At 35.5% G+C, this 26,994-nt stretch overlaps 2 protein-coding genes across 4 annotated transcripts; one reads left to right on the top strand and one right to left on the bottom strand.

Annotated features, from left to right (window-relative positions):
* Nucleotides 1-804: 804 nt before the first annotated feature.
* On the bottom strand, nt 805-2,094 carry LOC137825341 (uncharacterized). Its single transcript, XM_068631013.1, has one exon. It carries the CDS (start codon nt 2,092-2,094, stop codon nt 805-807), a length of 1,290 nt encoding a protein of 429 aa, XP_068487114.1.
* A 1,357-nt stretch (nt 2,095-3,451) lies between these two features.
* Nucleotides 3,452-26,931, top strand: LOC137823736 (ribonuclease E/G-like protein, chloroplastic). 3 transcript variants are annotated; one of them, XM_068628984.1, is made up of 14 exons: nt 3,452-3,788; nt 4,813-4,916; nt 14,063-14,244; nt 14,728-14,980; nt 15,069-16,093; nt 16,199-16,516; nt 16,649-16,690; nt 17,132-17,256; nt 18,124-18,271; nt 23,809-23,881; nt 24,730-24,842; nt 25,204-25,323; nt 25,623-25,778; nt 26,193-26,931. In XM_068628984.1, the coding sequence occupies exons 1-14, from the start codon at nt 3,715-3,717 to the stop codon at nt 26,373-26,375; spliced, it is 2,916 nt and encodes a 971-aa protein (XP_068485085.1). In that variant the 5' UTR covers nt 3,452-3,714; the 3' UTR covers nt 26,376-26,931. The 3 variants fall into 3 exon arrangements, 2 of the variants coding, with proteins under 2 accessions (XP_068485085.1, XP_068485086.1); XM_068628985.1 differs by having other exon boundaries at nt 3,467-3,788; nt 4,773-4,916; XR_011083158.1 differs by lacking the exon at nt 24,730-24,842 and having other exon boundaries at nt 3,469-3,788.
* The last annotated feature ends 63 nt before the right edge of the window (nt 26,932-26,994 follow it).

Raw genomic sequence — 26,994 nt, 5'->3', positions numbered from 1 at the left:
TCTTGGCTCTATCCTTTCATCATCATTCATTCTAGGATCCAAATCCACCATTGCTACCATGTTTTTGGCTTCCATACTTCCGGTCGCCACTTTTGGCTCCTGGACCATCTTCAATCCGGTCGGATAACACTCTTTGGTTGCTTTTTGATCGACATATATGGTCGCTATGTCTCCTCGTTCTGTTGGAAATTTCATTGCCAAATGTGGTGTTGACACTATAGCTCCCAGCTTATTCAATGAAGATCTTCCTAACAAAGCATTATAAGAAGTATGAGTATCTACCACCAAGTATATTATTGTAATTGTTTTCGTTGCATTTCCTCTTCCAAAGGTTGTCAGCAAATCAATGTATCCTTTGGTGTCAACCTTTTCACCTGAAAACCCAATTATTTGTTCCTTCAAAAGGATCATGTCCTGTTCCTTCAAATGTAACTTTTTGAAAGTTTCCCAGAATAGAATATCGACTGAGCTCCCTTGATCTATTAGAGTTTTCATTACCGCATACTTGCCAATTTCAACTGTTATCACCTTTGGGTCTCGTTGATCAGGATCAATATCTTGGAAATCTTCATCAGTAAATAAAATTGGTGGCAAACTTCTTCTTTTGAAAACATGATTCACGGTTATGGCACTTCTGAAATATTTTTTTCCCATCGTATTATACGTTTCCTTTTCCGCAAAGCCTCCATAGATAGTATTAATGAACCCCCTAATCGGCCTTCCCAAACTGCGTTGTCATCTCCTTCTCTATAGAGAATGGAGGTGGCCTCCTCCATCTGTTAGATCTCTTTTTTCATCTCTTCCTCATCTTCTCTCATTTCGGTCATTTTGTATATCAGTCATTCTTCCAAATTTTTCTCCTCTACTCCGGACATCTTGTTCTGGACTTTGACTGGCCTTCATTCTTCCGCCTCTAACAAAGCGTTTTAATTGCCCTATTTGGATCAACTCTTCAATTCGGTCTTTCAGCGCTATGCATTCTTCAGTGTGATGACCATGATTTTTATGGTATTGGCAATGTTTGCTATGATAAGCTCGATCTGGGGTTCGTGTTTTCCTTAGTGGCGGTATTACTTCAGTTGCCATCGCCTCTTGAAGTATTCGAGCCTGAGTTGCACTCAATGGTGTGTATTGTTGAAACTTTCGGCCACGAGGATCCTCTCTGAAATGTCTGCTTTGATATCCTCCCTCTCTTTCATTTGTTTTCTTCTCGTTCTTCACGTCCATCCTTGCCTGATTCCTGAAGTTCCTTAACTCCTCCATTTGCATAAACTTTGCTGCATGCTGTCTTAGTTCATCAAGGCTTACTGTCGGTTTTTTGCACAAACTGTCGGCAAATGGTCCCAGCCTCAACGCAGTTATCATATGAGTCATAAAGACTTCCGGACTGAGGTTTCTAATACTTAAAGCCACTCTTCCAAAGCGCTCCATAAAAGCTCGCAACGACTCATTTTTTTCTTGTCTTATGTTTACAAGAGCTATTGATGTTAATTGATGTGGTCTACTTGTAGCAAATTGAGCTCCAAACTTTTCTATCAAAGTGTCAAAACAGTCAATAGATAATGCTGGTAACCGGGTAAACCAACTTAAAGTTGCTCCTTTCAAAGTAGTTGGAAACACTCTGCATAGGATGGCGTCGTTCCATGTGTACAAACTTATTTGAGTTGTGTATATGGCAACATGTTCATCTGGATTTGTACTCCCCTCATATTTCTCTATTGTTAGACTTTTCCAGTTGTCAGGTAATGGGGTATCTATTACAGTCTCAGAAAACGGGTGTCTTCTGGCTGGCGTTCCCACAACAATACCAGAAATCTCAGGTAACTTCCTTTGTGTGACCCCGAAACTCTCTTCCTTATTCTCTCTTTGATTAACATGTGTTCTCAGCTGAAAAGTTTCAAGGGAAGCATTCAACACGATTTCTTCATTTAATCTTTGTCTCATGTAAGCATTCTCGGCTCTCAACATACTCAACTCTTCTTCATTACTCTTCTTCAGTGTCTCAAATTCCTCTTGCAATTGTATTAACATGGCCATGGTCATGGCGTTCTGACAATCTTCTTGTTCTCTGGAATGCTCTCCTCTTTCGCTCATTTTGTCTCTCGGTCCCACGGTGGGCGCCAAAATGTTCTTACAAGGACCTAGAAACAAACTCATTCTTTGCCTTCCACCCATTTACTTCTCGGCCTTCACTTCCAGACTCCCTTCTCGACTCAAACTTTCGGCTTATTTGTTCTTGGTTTGTACTTGGTTCATAAATCTTTCTTGTCTCATCGAATTGCTTGATGGACACCTTCCAGTCAAACTTAATTTACTCCATTTGATCTTTCGGTTTTTAGTCTCGCCTCCCTCTCACAGATGGGTGTGTGTATCTGAAAGGTGCTCCGATGCCAAAGTTAGATTCAGTTTTACAAGATATTAGAATGAATTCACTATGCTTACCTCTCAGGACGACCCTTTATTTATACTACTCTTTTATTGGGCCCCAAAGTTATTTGGGCTTTTTCTCTTTATACTCAATATTTACTATACACACCTACATATTTGGGCCTTTTTTCATGGGCTTTTGTTTAATAACAAATTCCATTTTATTTTATCTTTTTCTTTGAATTCTCTCAATTTACCTTTTCTGATTCAAAGCTTAACCTTCCGGTTGAATTTTTTGCCCAATGGACACTTTCGGCCTAATTGGACCTTTCGACCCAATTAGGCTTATGGGACCTCTCGGCTCAATCAGTACACTAGCATCCAATTGGGCTTATTCTCAATCAGTACACTAACATCCAATTGGGCTTATGGGACCTTTCGGCTCAATCAGAACAATACATATTTTAATAGTTAACAATCTGAATAATTTATAACTAATCTAAAATTTAAAAAATAACACATAATTAAAAAAATATTCAAAAAATACATATTAAATATGTTTAAAAAGAACTTATAAGTAAATTAAAAATCAAACAAAAGATATTACTTAATTAAAAAATTCATTCAAAGAAAATATATTAGGTATGCTTACAAAGAACTCAATATATTAGCACACTTATGCTTTTGGAGTTTGAAAACATTGATCAGCATTTTTCATGCAAAACAACATATAGGGGGTTACAATACTAATATCATAGGTAAGAAAACTCAATTTAAAGGTGCCCATAATAATTTCAAATGTAATATACAAAAGCTAAAGGAGTATTGTGAAAACAATCTGTGAATTACTTTAAACCATTTAAAGTATTTTAATCCGGTTTCAAATAATTTTGTTGAATTGAATATATGACTTGTTATTGTGTTTTAATTAAGTGTACGTAATTAAATATTCTAATAAAAAATTAGAAGGAAAAACCAAATTAAATTTAAAACTGTGAAATATTTTTTATAATTAGATATTAATTTATCCCTTATTTTTATTTATAAAAGAGTTTATTTATTGATGTGTATAAACAAATTGCATAGTGTTGTAATTACAGAAGGCGCCAAGTGAACTCATTATCTTGTGTGTGTGCAGTCCCCATTCACCACCACACCACACCACTTCTCCTTCTTCTATCCATAACCATTTCCTTTCTCACTCACACTCACTCTCACACTCACACTCATCACCACCCTCTCAATCCACCCATGAACTCCTTCAACCTTTACACTATCAGATACCCTCCATAGAATAGGTTACCACTTTTCCCCAACTTCATCTGCAATTGCTGCTTCTTCTTCTTAATGGCTGAACTTGCTTTTACGCACCCCCATCACCTTTTTCGCCCCAACACCCCCTTCATTATCCCACCCAAGAGGTATCTACTCACGTGTCTTTTCACATTTCCTCTATATCCCAATTCCTTTATTCGTTATTTGCCCTTTATTCTTTATTGGGTGCTCTACCACCCACCAAGGTTGTTTGCTTGAATTCACGAATCATTGTGTACCCAATTCGTGTATGCTGTTATGTTGGCCAACGTGGTTAGGGATTATGGAATTCTCTTTTTTGGGAAGGAAAGTTCTTCCATTTCAATTTCAACCCCTTTGTTAGCAGAAGGGGAGGGAATGGAAATGGAGTTTAGATGAAAAAAGTATTGATTTTCGCTATAGATGGAAAAGGAAAGTTTTTTTTTTTTGCTTGGTAGAGAGTGGGGAGTCACTCTGAAGTTTGGACTCAGTTTTATGGTTTAGTGATGGGGAAGATATGTTGGGTGGAGTGTTGATGGCTTGTGCTTTTCTTTCATCCTTCTCACATTTTTGTAGTACGAAGCACACGTGAGGTGATTTGCGCCTACTTAAACAAAGATGTCTTGGATATATTTTAATAGAGACTTTCTTGTGTAGTTGTCTGCAGTTGTGTCTGATAACCGAATGGCTAGCTTTGCTAGTTTCTTCACCTTGTGAACAAAGACTAGCTTGGTTGAAGCTTTTAGATGCTACACGATTATAGTTGGTTTCTCATAATTTGCTCAACTAGAATGTCTGGACTCTTGAGTTATGTGTTAAAACGGAGCAGTGTTCTTGCTTAATGAGACATTTTTAATTTTATTGCTGTACTTTGCACTCATTTTTTCTAGCAAACATTAACAAATGGTAATGGGTTGTCATACTGACGGATGGTTATTATGTCGTGCATCTAAAATTGTATTGATAGAATGATTAAAGATATCGAGTCATTATTATTTATGCCTTCATATTTGAAAGATATCATAACGATGGATAGAAAGAATGATGAATGATACAACAAGAACGGTTGGTGATAAATTACGTTGATGTCTTGATGGATACACTTTCTTTAGGGTTAATTGCTTGAGCTTACATATTCAAATGTTGGAACAGACACATATGCCATCATGTACCACTGCACAGTGTATTTCGCTTCATCTACAGTATGAAGAACCATAAATCAGTCAGAACTTTAGCTGCATTATCGACTGATAAAGGTAATTAGAACATATTTTTTGTAAGCTCTTGATAATTTATCTGTCTATAACTTCATTTTTAAGTATATGGTTATCTCCTTTCTCTTGGCTACTGGTTTCTTGCTTTGATTTGCTTTTGAATTGTTGGATACTCATGACAACAATATTGTTGAAGTCCAAATCATATAATTGCTTTTAATATATTAGTAAAATATGATAGTATGATTCAACCTTGGTTTTGTTGCAAGGTTACACATGGTTAGTGTTGAGCTATAAACATGAAATATCGGCTATACATATAATTATTAGAAGAATTTTTCTGTTAAAGATTTTGTGTCTAATGCAGACCACACTGTATTGTAGTTATACTTACATGAGTAGGATACAATAATAAATACTAATAAAGTCCTTATAATATGTTATGTATCGTTATTCGTTACATATGTTTATGTTCCGAAATTAATTAGACATGTGATACATTTGTTACCTATGCTATATTAACACTCCCCTATTGGTGGAGCATATAGATCATAGGCACAAAGCTTGTTACAAATATTTTCAACTTTGGACCCTGAGGTATTTGGTGAACATGTAGCAAGTTGTTCTCTGGAACTGACAAAGTCGGTTGTAATTTTGCTTGCAAGGACACCCATTTATATACAATGAAATGTCCTAGTCTCTAGTCGATGTGAGATCTCCAACACATTTGTTTTACCAATTCCACACTGTAGAGGCTATTTTGGATTCAATAAAAGGGTGTTGTGTGGACTCTTCCTGTTGCTGACATAATTGGCATAACACTGAACTTAACAAAATACCCCTATTCTCCAGATTTACCATAGTAGCAATCCTATTCCTGCCAAGCCTCCATATGAAATGCTTTGCATCTGGTGAAGTTGTTGTAACCCATAATTGTGTGAAAAACATATCTTCTAGACATCCCAAATTATTATTCAGAATTCTATATGGAGATTTTACAGTGTAAGTTTTTGACTTATCTCCCTTTCCATATCCACATATAATTCCCAGATGAATTTGGCTTAACATTTCTTAAATCCATCATGAAAGCATCTACTTGATCTGTTTCCTACACAAACCATCCTCTCCTCCATCTCACCTTCCATTCCCGTCTATTATTTATCCATTTTCCAAAATCAGATACACATGCTGACTTAAATTCTGAATTGGTGTATTGCCTTGGGTACTTGTCAGCCAAAATTATCTAATTATTCCACCTGTCTATCCAGAACCTAATGTTACTACCCGATCCTAACCTCCATGTTATATTCTGGTCGAACCAGTTTTGACCATTACCTTCTCCACACATCAACATCAGGTCTCTCCACCATATTGATTCATACCTCAATTTTTGCATAGTATTTAACTCCCTCCAGTCACCATATTTAGACATTAGTACATCTCTCCATAACCTTTTTTCTTCTGTTGCAAACCTCCACTTCCACTTTGCTAGTGCCTCATTAAACTTTTTAAAGTCTCTTATGTCTAACCCACCTCTATCCTTTGGTTGGCATATCCTATCCCACTTCACCCATGAAATCTTATTCTGTTCAGCACCCCATCCCCACACGAATTTTCTTTGTAATTTAGTGATCTCATTTACAATCAACTTCGGGGCCTTAAAGAATGATACGAAGAAAATAGGAAGAGCAGAAATTACAGACTTAACTAAGCAAACTCTTCCAGCAAAAGTATGTTTCTCTTTCCACTTTGATAACCCCTTCCTAATTTTGTTCATCACAATTTCCCACATCCTAGTCTTTCTCGGATTCTCCCCTATTGGAATTCCTAAATAAGAAAACGAGTTTGACATAATTGAACAATTTAGTATAGCAGCAAACTGCTTTAATTGATATTCATTTACCCCACACCCTCCCAACATACTCTTGTGGAAATTAATCTTTAGACTGATATGACTTCGAAACACCTCAAGACAGTCTTCAAGGTGAATATATTTTTAATAATACTGTCACATATGAAGAGTGTATCGTACTGTAACATGCATACTTCTACCTCTCTTCTCCCCACTTTCACACCAAATATTACTTTTAACCTCTTGGCTTGTCTTATTATTCCAGCTAGAACATCCGCTACAATAATAAAAAGGAAGGGTGCCAGATGATCCCTTTTCCTAATACCCTTAGTGGGCCTGAATTCATCCGTGGGACTTTCATTAACTAAAACTGATATAGAGGTCGATGTTAGGCATGCTAAAATCCAAAGTGGAAAGAAATAGATGAAATATATTTCTGAGATGTCTTACAAATGTGATTACAGTCTCTATTTATAGACTGTTTTGCAACCTAATTAAAGAAAGAAATAATAGGCAATGAAAACCAGAAATAATGAGTGTTTAAAGTTGTACAAATCAAATAAAATAAAATCACTAACAAATCTGTCATAATAAATATAAAATGGAATCTGCACTTAATTATAACATAATTCTCCTGATTATGCAACACTCCCCCTCAAGTTGGTGAATGTATATCTATCATTCCCAACTTGCAAGTAAGATCTTCGAATTGTTTTGTGGGAAGTCCCTTAGTAAACATATCTGTCTTGAAGGGATGTACTCAGTGGCTATAAGACCATCATCCAACTTCTCTTTAATAAAATGTCGATCTATCTCTACGTGCTTTGTTCGATCATGTTGAACCGGATTGTGTGCAATACTGATAGCGGACTTATTATCACATGCCAAACCCATAGGAGCTTCATATTTTATTTTTAGGTCATCAAGTATGATCTTCATCCATAAGAGTTCACACACCCCTTGAGCCATGGCTCTAAATTCTGCCTCTGCACTTGATCTTGCAACTACATTTTGCTTCTTGCTCCTCCATGTCACTAGATTTCCACCCAAGAACATGCAGTAGCCTGTGGTGGATCTCCTATCAACAATTGATCCTGCATAGTCAGCATCAGTATATACTTTCATGGATAAGTTTTTCCCCTTTTTGAATAGCAATCCTTTTCCTGGATAGGCTTTTAAGTACTGAATAATTTTATCTATAGCCTGCAAGTGTCTTTCTCTTGGATCATGCATAAATTGGCTAACCACACTAACTGCATAGGCTATGTCTGGCCTAGTGTGTGATAGATAAATGAGTTTTCCCACAAGTCTTTGATATTGTGTCTTCTCCACTTTTGGGTTTTCCTCATCATTCCCAATCCTATGATTTTGCTCTATTGACACTCCAGTGGGCTTACAACCCAACTTACCAGTCTCTTTGAGAAGATCAATGATGTATTTCCTTTGAGAAATAAAGATGCCCTGTCTCGAGTAAGCAACCTCTATCCCAAGGAAGTACTTCAGCTTCCCAAGATCCTTCATTTCAAATTGAGCAGCTAGTCTCTCCCTCAAATTTTGTTTTTCATCTCATCATCATCTGTAATAATCATATCATCTACATAGACCAAAAGTAGAGTGAGTTTACCATTCTGAGAATGTTTTATAAACAGAGTATGGTCACCTTGGCTTTGTCGGTACCCCAAAGATACCATAGCTTGAGAAAACCTTCCAAACCAAGCACGAGGTGATTGTTTAAGAGCATATAGGGCCTTCTTAAGTCTGCACGCCTTATTCCCGTCATTAACAACACCATAACTAGGTGGAATCTCTATGTATACTTCTTCCTCCAAGCTTCTATGCAAGAAGGCATTTTTAACATCAAATTGATGCATTGCCCAACCAAAGTGTGCTGCCAGGGAGAGAATAATCCTGATTGTATTCATTTTTGCCACTGGAGCAAAAGTCTCTTCATAATCGATCCTATAGGTTTGAGTGTACCCTTTTGCAACCAACCTTGCTTTATACCGATCCAGAGTGCCATCAGACTTATACTTAACTGTGTATATCCACCTACAACTCACTGCTTTCTTATCTTTTGGTCTCTCTACAATCTCCCAAGTCTCATTCCTTTCTAATGCGCTCATTTCTTCATTCATGGCTCGAATCCAGTTCTCATCTTTTAAGGCTTCTTGTACCGATGTAGGGATTCTGATAGAATCAATAACTGAAAGAAAACTCTGGTGCTGCATAGAAAGTTTTTCTGTAGACACAAATTGGGATATAAGATATTTGGCACAAGATCTTTTTTCTTTTCTCAAGGCAATAGGTAAATCATCTAGGTTAGTTTCATTTAAGGTGTCCTCAAAGGTCTCAAAGGTATGAGTTCTTACCTCCGGTTCGGACAATTGAAGTTGCTGTTCAATCAGGACGGGTTCTTGTTGCCTTCATTGATATTGTTTCCCAAAGTATTTTTCCTCATTATTCTTCTCTGGCAATGATGTTGGCACAGGGTCTTTGTCATTCTCCCTAAGAACGAAATCCTGCAACAAAGGAAAAGGTGGCAACTCAAGATCCTCAACTTCTTGAATACTCTCCCTCTGAAGCTGAGAACTGGGAAAGAAAGACTCTGTTTCATGGAAGGTGACATCTTTGGAAATATAAACTTTACGACTTTGAGGATGATAACATTTGTACCCCTTTTTGTTGGGGGCATAACCGATGAAGACACATTTGATGGCACGAGGATCTTACTTACTCCGATAAGGACTATGAACATGGACAAAAGCAGGACAACCAAAGACACGATTCTGAAGACTATTCAACATGGGAATAGAAGGATAGAATGTGGTCATAACCTGAATAGGAGTAACACCCTCTAGAACCCGAGAGGGTAATCTATTAATCAAATAAGTGGCAGTCAGGATTGCTTCCCCCAGTAAGATCTAGGAACAGATGTTTGGAAAAGTAAAGCTCGAGTAACCTCAAGGAGATGACGATTTTTCCTTTCAGCAACCCCATTTTCTTGAGGAGTGTCCACACAGATTAATTCATGAACAACTACATTTTCTTGAAGGAACTTGGAAAGGTTTTGATTCACATATTCTCTTGCATTATCAAAATGCAATCTCTTAATTGGACTTTCAAATTGTGTTTGAATCATTCTGTAAAACATTACAAATAAGTGAAAAACTTCAGACTTATCTTTCATGAGGAATATCCAAGTAACCCGAGTACAATTATCAATAAATGAAACAAACCATTTTGCACCCGAGATATTAGGAATAGGTGAAGGTCCCCATACATCTGAATGAATAAGATCAAAAGGTTTAGAACTTTTATTACCATTGGGAGGAAAAGTTGTTCGATGGTGTTTAGCAAACTGACAAACATCACAATGAAATGACTCAGCAGACACTTTTGTAAATAAAACAGGAAATAAGGACTTTAGGGTACTAAATGAAGGATGACCAAGACGTCTGTGTTGAAGCCATATCTGAGAGGATGACCAAGATTCACGACCTTGTTGAAGATTAGAAGTGTGTGCCTGTAGTCTAGCACACTTTTTACTTTCTTCATGTTGTAAATAATATAACCCGCCCTGCTCTTTAGCAATTCCAATAGTCTTCCCCGTGGCAAGATCCTGAAAAACACAATGGGAAGGGAAAAATACCACTGCACAATTTAAATCTTGGGTAATCTTTTGAATAGACAAGAGATTATTGGATAGTTTGGGAACATGAAGCACATTTTTTAAAGGAAATGAAGGTTGAAGGTGAATGTTACCACGACCATTAATGGGGGTAGTGGAACCATTAGCAACAGTAATATATGGGTTACCGGATAAAGCAGTGTAGGATGAAAAAGAAGAGAAATGAGGTGTCATATGATCAGTAGCACCAGAGTCTATAATCCAGATATTTTCAGTACTAGAAGCATTAAAGGATAAAAAACTAGAACTCTTACCACTCATAGTAAAGGAACAATAGCTAGATGGCTTACTAAGGGAGTCCATTAGAGCTCAAGACCAACTGAGTTTTTCAGATTGGCAAAATTTGATCTTGTTCACAAAAAAAAATCCGCCGGAAAAATTTTCCGGTGGCGGTTTCCGGCAGTCGGCGGCAGTTTCCGGCGAGTGACGGTAGTGGTGGTCGGTGGTGGCAGTAACGGTCAATGATGCAAGGTGGTGGTGGTGGTCAATGGAGAAAAGATAAGGAAAATAGAAAGTTGTAGCAATGAAGGCTGTCCAAGGAAAATGATTACAGCAATGAAGGCTGCCAAGGAAAATGATTACAACAATGAAGGCTGTCAAGGAAAATGATTACAGCAATGAATGAAGGCGGCTAAAAAAAATAAAAATTGCAGAAGCAGAGTCTCCCAGATCAGGAGCTCTGATACCAAGTGGAAAGAAATAGATGAAATATATTTCTGAGATGTCTTACAAATGTGATTACAGTCTCTATTTATAGACTGTTTTACAACCTAATTAAAGAAAGAAATAATAGGCAATGAAAGCCAGAAATAATGGGTGTTTAAAGCTGTACAAATCAAATAAAATCAAATCACTAACAAATCTGTCATAATAAATATAAAATGGAATCTGCACTTAATTATAACATAATTATCCTGATTATGCAACACAATTGATCCATTTGTTTTACAGAAACCAAGTTTTTCTAGCATATACTGTATAAAATCTCATCTAACAGAGTTATAAGCCTTTTCAAAGTCAACCTTCATGATTACCGCACTACTCTTCTTCTGTCTTATCTCTTCTATTGTCTCATTAGCTACAAGCACACTATCAAGATAGAAGAACTGTATCATCTATTGTGGCTAAAACTGATTTTTAATACAATTAAGAGAAACTGAGAGAGAGAAAGTTTCAAGAGATGAGAGAAAGGATATCAATCTTTCTTAATACAGAATGTACAAAGAAACCTGATATATATAGCTGTGCAAATGACTAACTGCTGAGTCAGCAAGTAAATGATCTATAACAGAAACATAACAGAATATAATACTAATAATGAAATTACAGTGAAATGAAATGAATATATGTGCATATCTTAATATTCCCCACTCAAACTCTGGGTGGGTAAGTGAGGGAGAACCTGTCAACTAGCCTGAGTTTATCTCACAAGGCCAAAAATCTGAGAAGAAAGCAGCTTGGTGAAATGTCTGCATTTTAGGAAGGAGTTGGAATATGCTGGAGCATGAGAATTTTTCTAGGACTTTCTCCGAGAAAGAAAATCTCAAGTTCCGTATTTCTTTTTGGCATGTAGAATAGGATTGAGACTGAAATTGTGCTTAGATTGTAACATAGCAGAACAGGAGTGGTAGAAAGGCAATCTTAATTCTGACGAAAGAGACTGAATCCACAGTATTTCAGCTGCTTATTGGTCAGACTTCTGTACTAGATCTGGCAAAAACTGTTTGTTTCTTGGACCACTAGGTCGTAAGGTTTGTGCCAAGATATATAGAGGATCCAACAGTGGATCTTCTGTCATCTAGCCCTGATCCCCTGTCAGCGTCTGAGAATACCGAGAGAAAAGGGCTGGCTGTGAGGCAGGGCTGAGAAGAAGCAATCGAAAGGTCAAGGAGTCTCTAGTGCAACAAGTCAGCTACCAATATTGCTTATACTTTCTGCAGCATGATAGGACACAACATATGGAAATTGATAATTTCATTAAAGATAACTTGGAGGAAGGTATAGTGTGTATGTCCTATGTTACATTACAACAACAATTGGATGATGTTCTTACAAAGGGGTTGATCAGTTCAATTTTTCATAGCCAAGTTGGGAATGGATGACATCTATTCATGAGTTTGAGGTGGAATATTGAGCAATAATTTACACATTTGCATTACATATAATTATTATAAAAATATTTGATATAACAAAATTATTAAGATCTTAGAATTTGAGTTTGAAGGTTGACTCAACCCACAAGATAGGTCCTTCATGCTGCAACTAAGGCATACCCAAGGGTGACCACAATTAAGGTGACTTTCATACACTCCTTCTCATGACTAGGGCTACCAGCTTAAGGAATATTTTTAAACATACCCCCTTCCACGCTATGCATTTAAGGCAGGTCTGGTTGATTGCAATTAAGACAACTTTCCAACATAAGACAATCAACCTTCAATTCCTTAAATAAAGGGATTTATTTTGAGCTAAATAGGAAATTACTTCTTAGATTTTGGACTTAATTGAACCCCATAAAACCAACTTTTAAGGTGATGACTATCCAAACTATATAAATTCTATATAAAGTCATATTTATAGTCAATATGGACTAAACCACCACCTTGAGGTTGCTAGTAAGGCAACCCCAAGGTGGTGCAACTAAGGTGGGCTAAGGGTGTGTATAAGTAAGGCAGTTTTGCAATTTCCTTTTTTTATTGATTATGTTTGCTTTTTATATATCCCGGGATCATATTCTAAATTTTCAATGTTGGGATTTTGAATCAAGTCATTTCCTAACAGTTAGGACTTAGGAGTTAGATCATGTGCTTCATCCTTAAATTGTGTTAGAATTATACTTCTTATGTCCTTTCCTTTGCTGATTAAGAAAAGTAAAGAATTAGCTTGATGGATTAATAAGTTGATAAATACTACTTCCTTCTATCCACTTTTTGACATATTAGAGAAAAAAATATGTTTTAAGGTAATTGTCATTTTATAAGACTAATGCTGCGTTAAATATTTTTCCAGAACTACCCTTAGTGGAAGTATTGTGTAGTGGTAGGAGTTAATGAATAATTAATTAGAAGGATTAAGGGTATATTAGGAAGTTACATAATGTTCTTATGAAATACAAAATATTGATTGCATTCCTTAGTATTTGTGTCAAAATCTTAATAATACAAAGTGGAACGGAGGAAGTATTTAATAAACATCTGTAAATATGTTCGTAAGCAGCAATGGAGTAGTCTCTTAAAATTTCAAGCGATTGTAAAATAATTGGAAACAAACTTCATGAATAAGAGCAGTTTTTTTTTATGAAATGGAGGAAAAAGCCAAGAAAGTTGACCCAGATCTATTGCAGAAGTTAATGCTGCATACAACCATAACAACCCCTGTTCTTGATGTTTGCTACACTATTCCTGATATTTTGATTTTAAAGAAAAAAAATACTTGGAATTGTGTTCGTGCTTCTCTTCATCTTTTTATATAATCTAAGGATAGTTTCTCATTCTTCATTTTTACTATTAAATAACTCCTCTCAGTAATATACTTTTTGCATGGGTACAAAATCTACCTTTTGGTGATTAATGTTCAAAATCATGCTGTCTTAATATATTTTACTCCAGTTTAGAATGAATAATAAACCTGGGCTGTCTGATTTTGCAGGAAAGTCAGCCACTAATGTTGACGAGTTATGCAAGATCATTTGGACTGTGGAAGCAGATTTAGAAGATGGTCACCTCCTGTATCTAACTGGTGATCCTGCTGTATTAGGCTGCTGGAAACCAAACATGGCTGTACTATTCTCTCCTACAGAGCATGCTAACATATGGAAAGCTGAATTTCCGGTAATTTGGCTGGGCTGTCAAATCTAAACTTATATGTTTATTTTTTTGTAAAGAAATAATACTTATGAACAAGTTTAAAAGAGATGTTTCTACATTAACATTGAGTTTTTTATTCATCTTGCCCAAGACCTGAGCCCACTTATGTGTTTCTCATACAAACAAATAAAAATATAAAGCAAATTCATAGTGTATTGCGAATATTAGAAAGACACTGCTTCAAATTTGGAATCCTTAACCAACTACCCTTGATAAGCTAATCTTGTGTGTTGAAGATTCTGCAGTCCCTGTCAATATGACTATAGTTTATATTCTTATAATAAATGACAGGAGACATTGCAACTAATTTTGCATCCTCCCCTTAAAAAAATCTTCCATTAAAATTTAGTTAGATTATTATATGAAGCTTCAATTGCTTGTAATACTGTATGAAGATCAAAATATGCATTTTTATTAAGTGACTCAGTTCTAATTTTGTGATTGCAGATTGCTTTTGGCTTGAACTTTAAATATAATTATTTCATTAAGGGTAAAGTGAAGTCCTCAAGTGACGTTCTTTGGAGGCCTGGACCATCCTTTTCGCTGTCAGTACCTCTAAAAGTCATTGAAGACAATAAAATAGTGGTCAGGGATTCATGGATTAGATCGTATTCCCAGATGTCTTCAACTCATTCACTGAGCCCCTTCACAGAGGAAACATATCTTCTAGAGCAACCCTCTATTTCTTTCCTGAGCAAAGGTATTACTTAGTGTTTTTACACTATTATTGAAATATTTATTTTCCTAATATGTTTCTGAACACTCAAATGCTTCCAGTGATTTGACAGATGATGGAAGGATTGAGAGTCTCCTTGAAAATGACATCCTAAATTTTGAGACACTTGGTTTGGAGGATCAATTATTTTACGACAATGTTGATGGCTTGGTGATTGCAAATGACAAGGATTTCCAGTCTACTGATATTCTTTTTGAGAATTACCAGCCTGTTGAGGAACCCTGGCTACATTCATTACTTTCCATTGTCTCTAAGGAAAAAATAGAATCAAACAAATCTGAAACCGGTGACACTGTAGAAGAGAAGGTGAAGCTGGTAGATAGAGAACAGTTGTTACTTGAAGAAAGTAGTAATATAATGTCAAAAGAATCTATTTCAACCACTATTCTTATTAACTCATCAATATGTACCATGCAAAGAATTGCAGTACTGGAGGATGAAAAATTGGTTGAATTATTATTGCAACCAGTCAAGAGTAACGTGCAATGTGATAGTGTATATGTTGGGGTGGTCACAAAGCTTGTTCCTCATATGGGAGGGGCCTTTGTTGATATTGGGAATTCTAGATTTGCCTTTATGGATATTAAACAAAATAAGAAGCCATTTATATTCCCCCCATTTCGTCAAAGGACAAAGAAACAAGAGGATCTTGAGAGAAAAAATGATCACACGTCCCGTGAAGGAGAGGATGGTTATTTAAAATCTGTACACAATGACTGTGATGAGCATGACGGAGAGGATGACTTTTATATTTCTGAAGTTCTTAAGGGGAACGTAAATGGTAGCATGGTTGATGATGAAGTAGAAGCTGACTTTGAAGATGATATAGAGGGAAGTGATGTCCAAGTAGAAGGAGAAACAAATAACTGTGCTCTTGCACTTGGTATGAATGGGTCTGTCAGCTCTCCTGTTTTGCAAACAAAAGATACAAAAAGAGCTAGCCAGGTGGCTTCTAGAGAAAACAAATGGATCCAAGTTCGCAAGGGAACCAAAATAATTGTCCAAGTTGTCAAAGAGGACCTTGGTACAAAGGGTCCCACTCTGACTGCATATCCTAAACTAAGAAGTAGATTCTGGGTATGTGCTATGATTGCATCTTAGACAAAGTTTGATTGTATATCATTCTTATCTTATGTAAATTATCCATACTGTGTTTCATCTGAATCCGACTGTGACTTGCAGGTGTTGCTTGCATGCTGTGATAAAGTTGGAGTCTCCAAAAAGATTTCTGGTGTTGAGCGCACAAGGTTGAAGGTTATAGCAAAGACATTGCAGCCTGAGGGTTTTGGCCTCACTGTAAGAACTGTTGCTGCTTGTCAATCTTTTGAGGAACTGCAGAAAGATTTAGAAGGTTTGCTTTCAACATGGAAAAATATAATGGAACATGCAAAGTCTGCTGCTCTTGCTGCTGATGAAGGGGTGGATGGAGCTGTTCCTATACTTTTGCACAGGGCAATGGGTCAAACTCTCTCAGTGGTCCAGGATTATTTCAATGAAAATGTTAGTTCTGTTACTAGTTTAGAGTCACTATTGATTACAAGTGTTTAACTTAATGATATCTATCTATATTAAAAAGAAAATCCAGTTTACATTCTGCTTCTCCTGATTTCATTTTATCATGATATACTTCAGGTTAAGAAAATGGTGGTCGATTCCCCAAGGACATTCCATGAGGTAAGGCATTAGCTAATTACAGAGGGCTAAGTTGCAATACTAGGACTGGAGGATGTCTGTTTTTAATGTGAACAAATATTGCCATTTTTTCCCCGTCAATAATTTTAATCAAAAAGAGTAACTCATTGTGAGAATTGGTTTGTGAACCTAACTGTAGCATAGCAGGCTGTCACATTGCAGTTTACCATTTTCGATTAGCAAACTCTATCAAAGCTCGAAGTGAAGAACTGAATCTTACATATTACATGTGTTCAAAACTTTATTTAAATTATGGTGCTAGGTTAGCATGCTGATCAAGTTATTTGTAGTCAAATAGTGCAATGTGAATGGTATAATTGTTTTACGTAATCGAAGAACTAGTTTCACTAATTAATTTAAGGTTCAATATACAAACTGGCACTTCTCATTTTGGTGATTTCAACCTTTTTATTTAATCTTCAGGTGACCAGTTACCTTCAAGAAATTGCCCCTGATCTTTGTGATCGAGTTGAATTATATGATAAAAAAGTTCCCTTGTTTGATGAATTCAACATTGAAGGAGAGATAGGCAATATCCTCAGCAAAAGGTGATATGTCGTTACTTCTTTTTATAACTACTTTTAGTGTGTATTATCCTTGTCCTTATTATCTTCCTTTTCTTATAGTTATTTTCTTAGATTGTGTTATAATATCCTCATCTTACAGTGTTTGAGAATATGTTAAAAGATCTTAGAGCATTTCATGGAATCAGTTAGCTGTCTAATTGAGGAGGCAATCTTAGTCATCACTTTTTGTTCCAGAATTTATTTAGGGTTGTTAGTCTTAATGTATTGGTAGGTTTGTGATAGTGATAGTAATACTAGTATACTACACTAGTACTTAAATTATTTTATATATATATATATTTATATATCAGTATAACGAGTAATGATGGATTAGTATTTTGTATCATGATGCAACACAACAACTTAATATCAATATCAGATTACTCCATGGCTTGTGTCTCTATTTTATTACTTTCTTAGCTAAACTGTTTTATTGCGTAGCCTGATATAAACTGTAGTAGGTAGGTAGATGATTATTATTTCTCAACCTTTTTAAGCTAATGGCAGAAATCATTTGGTTTTTAATCATGTAGTTCTTGGTTATTTGGGATAAATCTACATTCAACAAATCATAATGGAGTTTTTCAATGCAAAGACTTTATTAAATTAAGCAAATTCTTAATCATATCTTCCTCTCCTGATATCAAACAGTTCAGTTTTCATAACATACCTAATTGTTCAGTGTAATTAAAAATCAGAACATTGTTAAAAATTATAGAAAAAGGGAAAACTGTAAATAGGAGTTTCCCCCCCTGATATTTTTGTGTAAAATGTCAATTGATCTGTCCTTCCTGAACACGGTATTAAATTCTTAACGTGATATCTTTCTTTATGTTGATCACTTTATAGAGTTCCTCTTGCCAATGGAGGTTCTCTAATCATTGAACAAACTGAGGCGTTAGTTTCTATTGATGTAAATGGAGGACATGGGATGCTTGGTCATGGAAATTCACAACAGCAAGCTATTCTAGATGTCAATCTTGCCGCTGCAAAACAAGTATGTTGTTAGATGCAACACCATTATCAGTTATTTATGTGTCACATAGGCTTTAGTCTCCTGTTTTCTTTTTTCTTTTTTTTTTTGCTGACAAATACTGCTTGTTACTATGTTATGATTTGATTATATTTGATCACATTCAATATGGAGTTATGATGTGATATGATTTGATAGAGAAATATCTTTTCAAATATTTCTTTTTGTTAGATATTGGTTTTGTTCCTTAGTATATTATCTTTTTATTATAAATAAGAATATTCATGTGTACCCAACGCACGAAATTCATTACATTTAGTTTCTCTCTTCTCAATTTAGTACCAGAGCATTACCATCCTTTGTGGCCTGTTTTGTAACCAATCCTTTCAACACTGCTATTTTTTTCTTATCCTACAGAACTGTTTATTCTTCAATCTACATTAGTTTATTTCTATCTTATAATATAGATTCAGAACATCCATTAAAGTGGAGTAATTCCTAGTATATTTCAGAATAGTCAATGAATTCCTCTTCACAGATGTTTCAAGAAATTTAATATTTAATTTGGAGTTAAACCTTGACTTGTTATTAATATAAATTTTTACACTCAAGTATCAAGTAAAAAGTACACTGTTTTTATTTATTTATTTTAATAGAAGTGAGTGCTAAGGCATCACCATGTTGCTTGTCATACAAACTATGTTGGCACAAGCAATATCAATCATATGCAGCATCTCAGAATATCATAAAAAGGAGGAAAAGGTCGAAAAAGAGTGGGGGGACCACATCTGATCCACAACTAATCCCTAACCTTATATAAGGGTAAATAAAATCTATTCCTGAAAAACTCTGAACAATAAGTAGCAACATTAATCATATTTTTAATTCTGTCTTAGGATGGTATGTGGTTACCAAAGTAGAAATTGTTTCTGGTTATGCATATAGCTTTCATGACACCAAACAGGAGGCCTGCATTACAGTCTTGACTTGAGCACTCAAGGATCTTTGAAAGAAACAAAGAATGGAAGAGATGGAATAAGTAGCAAAGTGGCAGTGGAAATAGCTGGTAAGCCAAGCCCATAGATGTGAAGCAAATGTGCATTCAAAGAACAAGTATTGAGCAGTTTCAGCAGCACCGCCACAAAAATGATAACAAGAAACAATGACCATACTGCACTTGATTAAGTTATCATCTGTAGGAAACCTATTGTGATAAATATGTCAAACAAGAAGAGATAGAAGGAGGAATAATTTGCTCCAAACCTGTGTTGAACCAATTAGAGAGTTGTCTGATTCAAAAGGAAATTATGTGCAGTTTTGAGGCTGAGAATACCGTCAGAAGAACCATTCCATCTAAGATGGTCCTCAATATCAAACTGAGGTAAAATTAAAACAGATTTCAACAGTGAGTGTGGGATCTTAAGAACTAATAGCATCAGGTATAGACCAGGATCTATTTGATATTAAAGTGTGCATTCTTAGCCTCCAACTTATTGTGCAAATGCTTAGGAATCTCATCCAATCAACTATTGGAATAGTTAGCCATTTATCTAGCCAAAAATTAACCCTCTGACCATTACCAATATGCCAAGTCGAGTTATCAATAATCAAAGCAACATTCTGCTTAATACCATGCTAAACAGATGACTGACAATATAAATTGTTGAAAGAATTCCCACACACAGCTCTCAACTTAAGAATTCTGGCCATTTCAAAGTCAAAATCAAGAAAATCCATGCCAAGTTTCATCAAAGGAGCTTTATTAAGAGAATACAAGGATTTAAGGCCCAAACCAGCATCCTTGATAGACCGACAAGATTGCTTCCAAGAAACAGTTACCAACTTAACATTGTTAACATTGCAAAGTTCACATAAAGTTTCTGATCCTGAATTCCATGGTTATACTCAATCCCTTGGGCTACAAGTAAACTAAAGTAGTGCAAAAAGTTGTCGATAACAGAAGAGAGACTTATCATGCCCGTATATGACAGCAAAGAACCTTTCCAAGCAAGAAGGTTTTCCTTAATTCTATCAGCCAAGCCTGGAAAATGAATTCTAGGAGGTTTATCAACAAAAATAGGAACACCCAAATAAAAAGCCAATGAATTTTCTGAGAAACCAAGAGTATCAGCCACAACTTTCTTTCTAGAATGTGTCCAACCAGAAGTATGGAACTTGGACTTGGTAATACTGAGTTCCTTACCAGCATTATCTTTATAAGATTGGAAAAGGTGCACCAGCTGCTGCAAGTTTCACTTGGTTGCCCTATGAAAAATGATAACATCAGTAGCATATAAAGTGAGTTGGAAAACACATACCAGAAGATCTTGTCACAGGGAGCAGAATTTGCTGTGGAGACAGAAGAGTAATGGCAAGACTAAAAAACTTTTTTGCGAGACAAGAGAATAGGGGATAAAGGATCCCCCTGTCCAACTTCTCTAGAGCAGGAAAGAAACCAACAGCTTTTCCATTGACAGACATAAAAATCTTGGCAGATTGCAGCACCAACTTGACCCATAAACATAGCTGAGGACAGAAGCCAAACTGATGCAGAACATGCAGAGTGAAATCCCACTTAAAGAGTGTCAAAAGCTTTTTCGATACCACTTTTATGGCAAGATTACCAGCATAATGTCTTTTCCTAAGCAAGTTAATCCCTTTGGAAAGTACACTACAATAAAAAATGTTCCTATCCTTGAGAAAAGCTCTTTGCTGAGTAGAAATAAGTTTATCACCTATGAACTGATTCTGTCAGCAAGGATATTTGTCAAATTTAAACTTCAATTGGACAAAGCAACAGGTCTGTAATTTTCCACACAGTCAGCACCAGTACCCCTGGGAATCAAAATCAGCAAGGTGGAATTAAAGTTAGGGGTCATCCAATTGCCTTTGAAAAGCTGAATCAAGGCACTATACACATCATGAGAGATAATTGCCCAATAGGTTTGATAAAAGAAGCCACCAATACCTGGCCCAGGAACACTACCTACTCAACCTCTCTAAAGGTAGGTAACTGAGTTAAAGCTGCATTGTCAGCATCATTAACCAGGCAAGGAATAGTTCTGCTAATCAAATCAGAATTGACACTAGGCAAAGCTCCGTTAAACAAATTATGATATTGAAGTATGATTCTGAATGTTCTTCTGCTCTGCAAGAATATGTGCACCATTTCTCAAGAAAAGAATCTTTGTGAAACCGTTCTTAACCTTGGGAACCTGATGAAAATATTTAGTATTTCTGTCTCCGTGTAAATGCCATTTAATTTTGGATTTTTCCTTCTGAAATTCCTCTTCAAACATGAGAGCTTTATCTAATTCCAGAAGAGCAGATCTTCAGCATCCAGAAGATTTTGTATAGAACCAATTTTATCAATGTTTTGTTGAACCTGGTCAATTTTATTCAAAGCAGCAGCACCCTTAGAGTGAACATTGCCAAAGACATCTCTATTCCATTGGATAAGTTCAATCTCTACCTCCTTAAGCTTTTGAGAGAGAATGAACAGGACAACCATACCTCCTAATCTGCAAGCATCGAAATCTCCTTTCGAAAATCTTGATGTTTGGATCACATAGAAAGAAACCTGAAGGGGACATTTCCTTAGCTTGATTATCCACTTCAAACAGGAGATTTGAAATGATGATATTTTACTTTCAGGAGTACTAATAGGTAGTGGTATATTCGGCCATGGCAGTCTTGAGTGATTTACATTGACACTGTTTATAACTTTTTTGTTAATCAATGTAGCAGCCATAACCTCTCATTTGGTGATAAGCTTAGAAGCTTTCTGTGAATAAAATGTTTAACATGTTGATGCTTACTATCAGTTAGATATTAAGTCATTAATGAGCCTTCAGCAAACAACTTAAGCTTTTAGGATAGTTGGTCACGAGCATGCAATTAGAGCCTTTTTGATCAAGTGGTCAATAGTTGAGCCTCCCCATTCTTTAAATACAGTTGAATTTCAGCATAAAGAAAAATAAACCTCCTTACTCATTATTGTCCATGATTAAAGCCTAGAAGGCTCTTACACAATGGGTTGAATGAAGATAAAACCATTAATGAACCTTCCCTTGTCAGCTTAAGCTTTTATTTGTCATCACCCAAAACCGAAGCCTTTACAGGTGCACAAGCTAAGTTACAACACCCCTTAGCTTGGCAAGCCTAACTAATAAAAAAGCATACTTTGCAAACTTATTTTCCAAAATAAGTTATACTATGCTTCCAAGTCTTTTAATAACGGACAAGAGTTTCTTCTACAATTTCAAGTTTTCAACATCCTAAAAGGTAGCAAATTACCTTATAAAATATATATCTAAGTAGTCAACTCTGGATAGCAGCACCAGCATATAGGGGCCAAAACTGCTAAAGTCAGATAGTTGCTCTTCTGAATTTTTTATTACTACTATTATTTAATTTATTATATTATATGTTATGTTTTATTAAATTTTAATTACCATTGTCCTTTAGTTTATTATATTATATTATTCTTTAAATGATTTTTTATATATTTTATTACTTTTATTTATTTAGTTATTACATATATTTTTAATATACTATATGTAAATATTTTAAAAAAATAAAATAAGAGAAGCTAAACTGGACTTAAACTGAAGCCCAACAAACCAAAACAAAAAGAAAAGTATTGCCCTTTCTAGTTCAATTCCTTTGTTATGATCCCACATTGACTACAAATACGACCAAAGTGGAGCCTAAGCGGTTTTGGGCCATCCTCATCTCATGAACTAGCTTTTGAGATTTAGGCCCCACCCTAAATATAAGATGTTGCTTGAGACTATCATATATTTGATGTTGGGTTACCCTCAAATATCCAAAAACTACCTGGACTGGCCAGCCAGCTTTCCCAATGCAATCTACTTGGCCATGTAACTTTCTAGTATATAACAAATCAGACCTACAATCTTCACGTTTCGGACTTCCAATCCTAAACATGAAGAGGTCTATTGAGATCCCACAACGACTTTAAATATAACCACTGTAGAGCTAGCTTTTGGAGTTCAATTAGGGGCTTAAACCCACCTCTTACATAAACACGAGAGAATACATATAAAAAAATGGTTAAATTAATCAGTAGGTCTCCAAACTTAAAATTTGTAATTGGATCCTTGATCTTTATAATTCTTTTTAATTAAGTTCTAGGGGGCATTTGTTTTTTGGATTAAATTATATTCTCAGAATTTATATTCTTGGGAGTACTATTACTAGGAATTATTTTGTAAGAAACAAGCACACGCCTAGGGTTTCTACAATTGCCGCAAATATTTATTTTTTGGTGGTTTCAAGTCGTCACATATTAACTTATACAAAAATTTTACTTGATCAAGGACCAATTAAAATGATTTTAATTAAGAATTTCATAGTTTAGGGACCTACTGATTAATTTAATCTAAATAAATAAGAGAATAGACTGAATATTAATACTTGTGACATGATTGCAGTACTCTTTTTATTTGAAGTACAAGTATACATGCTTTTGTTTTTGTGTTGCAATATTATTTCATGTAAAGCAGTACAATCTTTTTATTAGAAACAATGTATTACAGATTGCAAGGGAGTTGCGACTACGGGATATTGGCGGTATTATTGTAGTAGATTTCATTGATATGTCAGATGAAGGTAAATGGAAATCTTCCACTTGTTTGAGCATTTCAAGTATTTAGTTACTTGAAGAAGGCATCTCTCAGACATACTTTTAAAATATTTTCGTACTACTGATTGCAGTTTCAAAATCACCTGACTAAAACTTTAACTAATCCTACTTGGTAGTTTGGACGGAAATATTTTGTTACTTTTAGTGGGGGGGGGGACATATTTATGAATGCATAGCTTTTAATCTTCACCTCATAAGCTCAGTATTCATGACTATCACCATGCAGAATTTTGTCAACCTAACTTTTATGCATGCATGGTATGATGTGTATGATTACAAATTAAGTTATCAATGGCAACAAAGGTTTATCATTGATGGATTATTTAGCTTGAATTTGGCACATTAAATTTGCTCTCGAGAGAAGTGCTTGTAACATTCTTTCTACACTTTTAACACATTTTTTGTTTTTTATGAAAATTTTTGTAAAACACAAAATTGTGGGTTCCACTTATTTCCACCAATGCTTTTGTAATTTCCAAGAAATTTTAACCAATAATGAAGTGTGCTAGAAGGAGTGTGGTTGAGAGAGTTTATTGTTAGTGTTCTTCTTGCTAAAACAGTATTTTCACTTATTAAAATGTTTTTTCCTGTGAACTATTCTCCATCTGACTGATTGAGGCTGTGCCTCAAGAAGGGCTCAGTGTAAACAATGTCATGAATTTTATAATGTTCTCAAGTTTAAGTTTGATTATGATATTTAAGTATGAAATATTCGTTTTTTATGCCACTCTAATATAACTTCTCTCTCGGTGTTCTTATTCTTGAAGTCCTTATCAATATATTTATTTATTAAATTTGGATTCTTCTATATCAGCTAATAAAAGATTGGTCTATGAAGAAGTCAAGAAAGCCATTGAGAGAGATAAATCAATGGTGAAGGTCTCTGAATTGTCTAGACATGGACTTATGGAAATAACTCGAAAGAGGGTAGGTTGCTTGTCTATGGTGAATATTAGCTATTTGTTATCCCATGTATCAGAGACAAGCGTTGAAATAAGAAGATGTGTTTCATATGAAACATTATGTGACCTTCCCTATTTTTCTTTTGTATATAGTTTTCCTGTTGTTTTATTCAAGCATAACTTAAGTAGTATGCCAAATTTACTGATCACCATATTTCATGCTTGCTTCAACAAAGACGCAGTGAAATGTCTATTGACTAAAAAAAAAATAATGCTTGAACTGCATTTTTTTTAGCTTGCATTCTCCTCTGATAATTCTTGGCACTGCACTTAGTTTAGTTAGATTTATTAAAATGAATTACCAATGCCTTACAATTGCTTGACAGGTACGGCCAAGTGTGACATTCATGATTAGTGAACCATGTGCTTGTTGCCATGCCACAGGCAGGGTGGAAGCTTTAGAAACGTCCTTCTCAAAAATTGAACAGCAAATCTGCCGGCTTCTTGTAAGTAGAAACTTTCAATCCCAGAATTTTGTTTCAGCCCTAAAATCATCAGGAGAAAAACCCCTCGAACGCAATAGTGGGATAATTGAAGTTATATTTGAGATTTCCTAAGCACCTAGAACCAATAATTCCTTATTGGCTTGTCCTAGTTGCTGCTGCAATATATTTCTCTTCTTTTCTTAGTTGTTGATAGTTGGTATCTCTAGATCATAATAATATTCCGTTCACTTATCATAGTGTTGATACTCATCGGATGACTAGTGAGTGTGATTTCTTGTTTGTTATCATGCACATCCCAGGCAACAATGGACCATAAGCCAGACCCTGAAAAACCCAAGTCGTGGCCAAAATTTATTCTGAGGGTTGATCATCGTATGTGTGAGTACCTGACTTCAGGGAAAAAGACAAGACTGGCGACATTGAGCAGTTATCTCAAAGTCTGGATTCTTCTGAAGGTATAACTGATCACCAGATAAATTTCAATAATTGTTGCTATGATTGTACACTTTTACCATGCTTTGTATTTATCAACTCGGGTTACTTTTAGAATGAAATACCTTCCATTACTCAAGGGAAGTACTGGAAATGTTGGATTTATATTGTGAAGTGTGGGGCAAATTATCGTTGCCATGGCTATCATCATCATGATAATCCTAATATTTTGAATCCTCTATTTTAGGAATGCTTCCTAGATTTTATTTTTATGGTGTAATTTTTTGTCGTACTAGATTTCAGTGTCAGCCTCTATTAAAATTGATTTTGGATTGATAAAGTACTGCTATGAAATAATTGTGTTTAAGTTAATTCTCACACGTTTATAAGCAAGTCCTGCATTGCTTAGCACTGATTAGCTGTTTGTAATACTTCAGGTTGCCAGAGGGTTGACCAGAGGATCGTTCGAGGTCAAACCATTTACAGATGACAAGGTGGAAAAAAACCAGCATCAAGTTGCCATTTCAATGTTAAGATCCTCGGAGGCCAGAACCAAAAAGCCTGGCCAGAATGTGACTCTTGTTCAAGTGAAAAAATCAAAAAAGGCTAGGGGAAAATAAACAGTTCTTCCTTGAAACATTATTTGATCTTGTTCTACATGAATTTTGTTTTTGCCATACTCAGGGAGTAAAACAAGGGTCCCAGGTTGGAAGGGCAAAAATATTGAGTTCACTTTTGGGAGTAAGTTAGAAATTGACTCTTGTAGGTACAGCTTTTAGGCAGGTAAATGCCACCCCCAAACTAATCTCTACGATCAATTTTGTTCGTAATTTTATCAAGTGATTACAGGTAGCAGTTTTCACACCATTTGACATACCAAAGAACTGTGCCATGGAAGGATAATAAAGAGAAACCGGGGTACACCATTTGGCATTATCTACAGAAATAAAATCTACAAAGATTGAAAATTTTACTTCCTGTCCAAGTGAATGTTGCAGTGGCTACCCCCATGAGTTTTATTCTTGTACATCATTTTTTTATATTATAATTTCTCAATATTTTACGGTCACTTATAGTTTGGTGAAAATGAGTTAGGTTGAGCTAGATTGTGCTGTACAAGGCCCCAGCTTGACTTGCTTTGCAAATTATATGCTCTAAGTTTGATTTATTATTCAATGTAGGTCTCTAATTTGAAAATCTACTTTATTTATTAAACAAGAACATATCTTGGAATAGACT

The sequence above is a fragment of the Phaseolus vulgaris genome, chromosome 8 (assembly GCF_000499845.2).
Source record: "Phaseolus vulgaris cultivar G19833 chromosome 8, P. vulgaris v2.0, whole genome shotgun sequence".
NCBI classification, from domain to species: domain Eukaryota; kingdom Viridiplantae; phylum Streptophyta; class Magnoliopsida; order Fabales; family Fabaceae; genus Phaseolus; species Phaseolus vulgaris.
The sequence above is the reverse complement of the archived record's forward strand: the minus strand, read 5'-3'. Positions and strand labels throughout refer to the sequence as shown.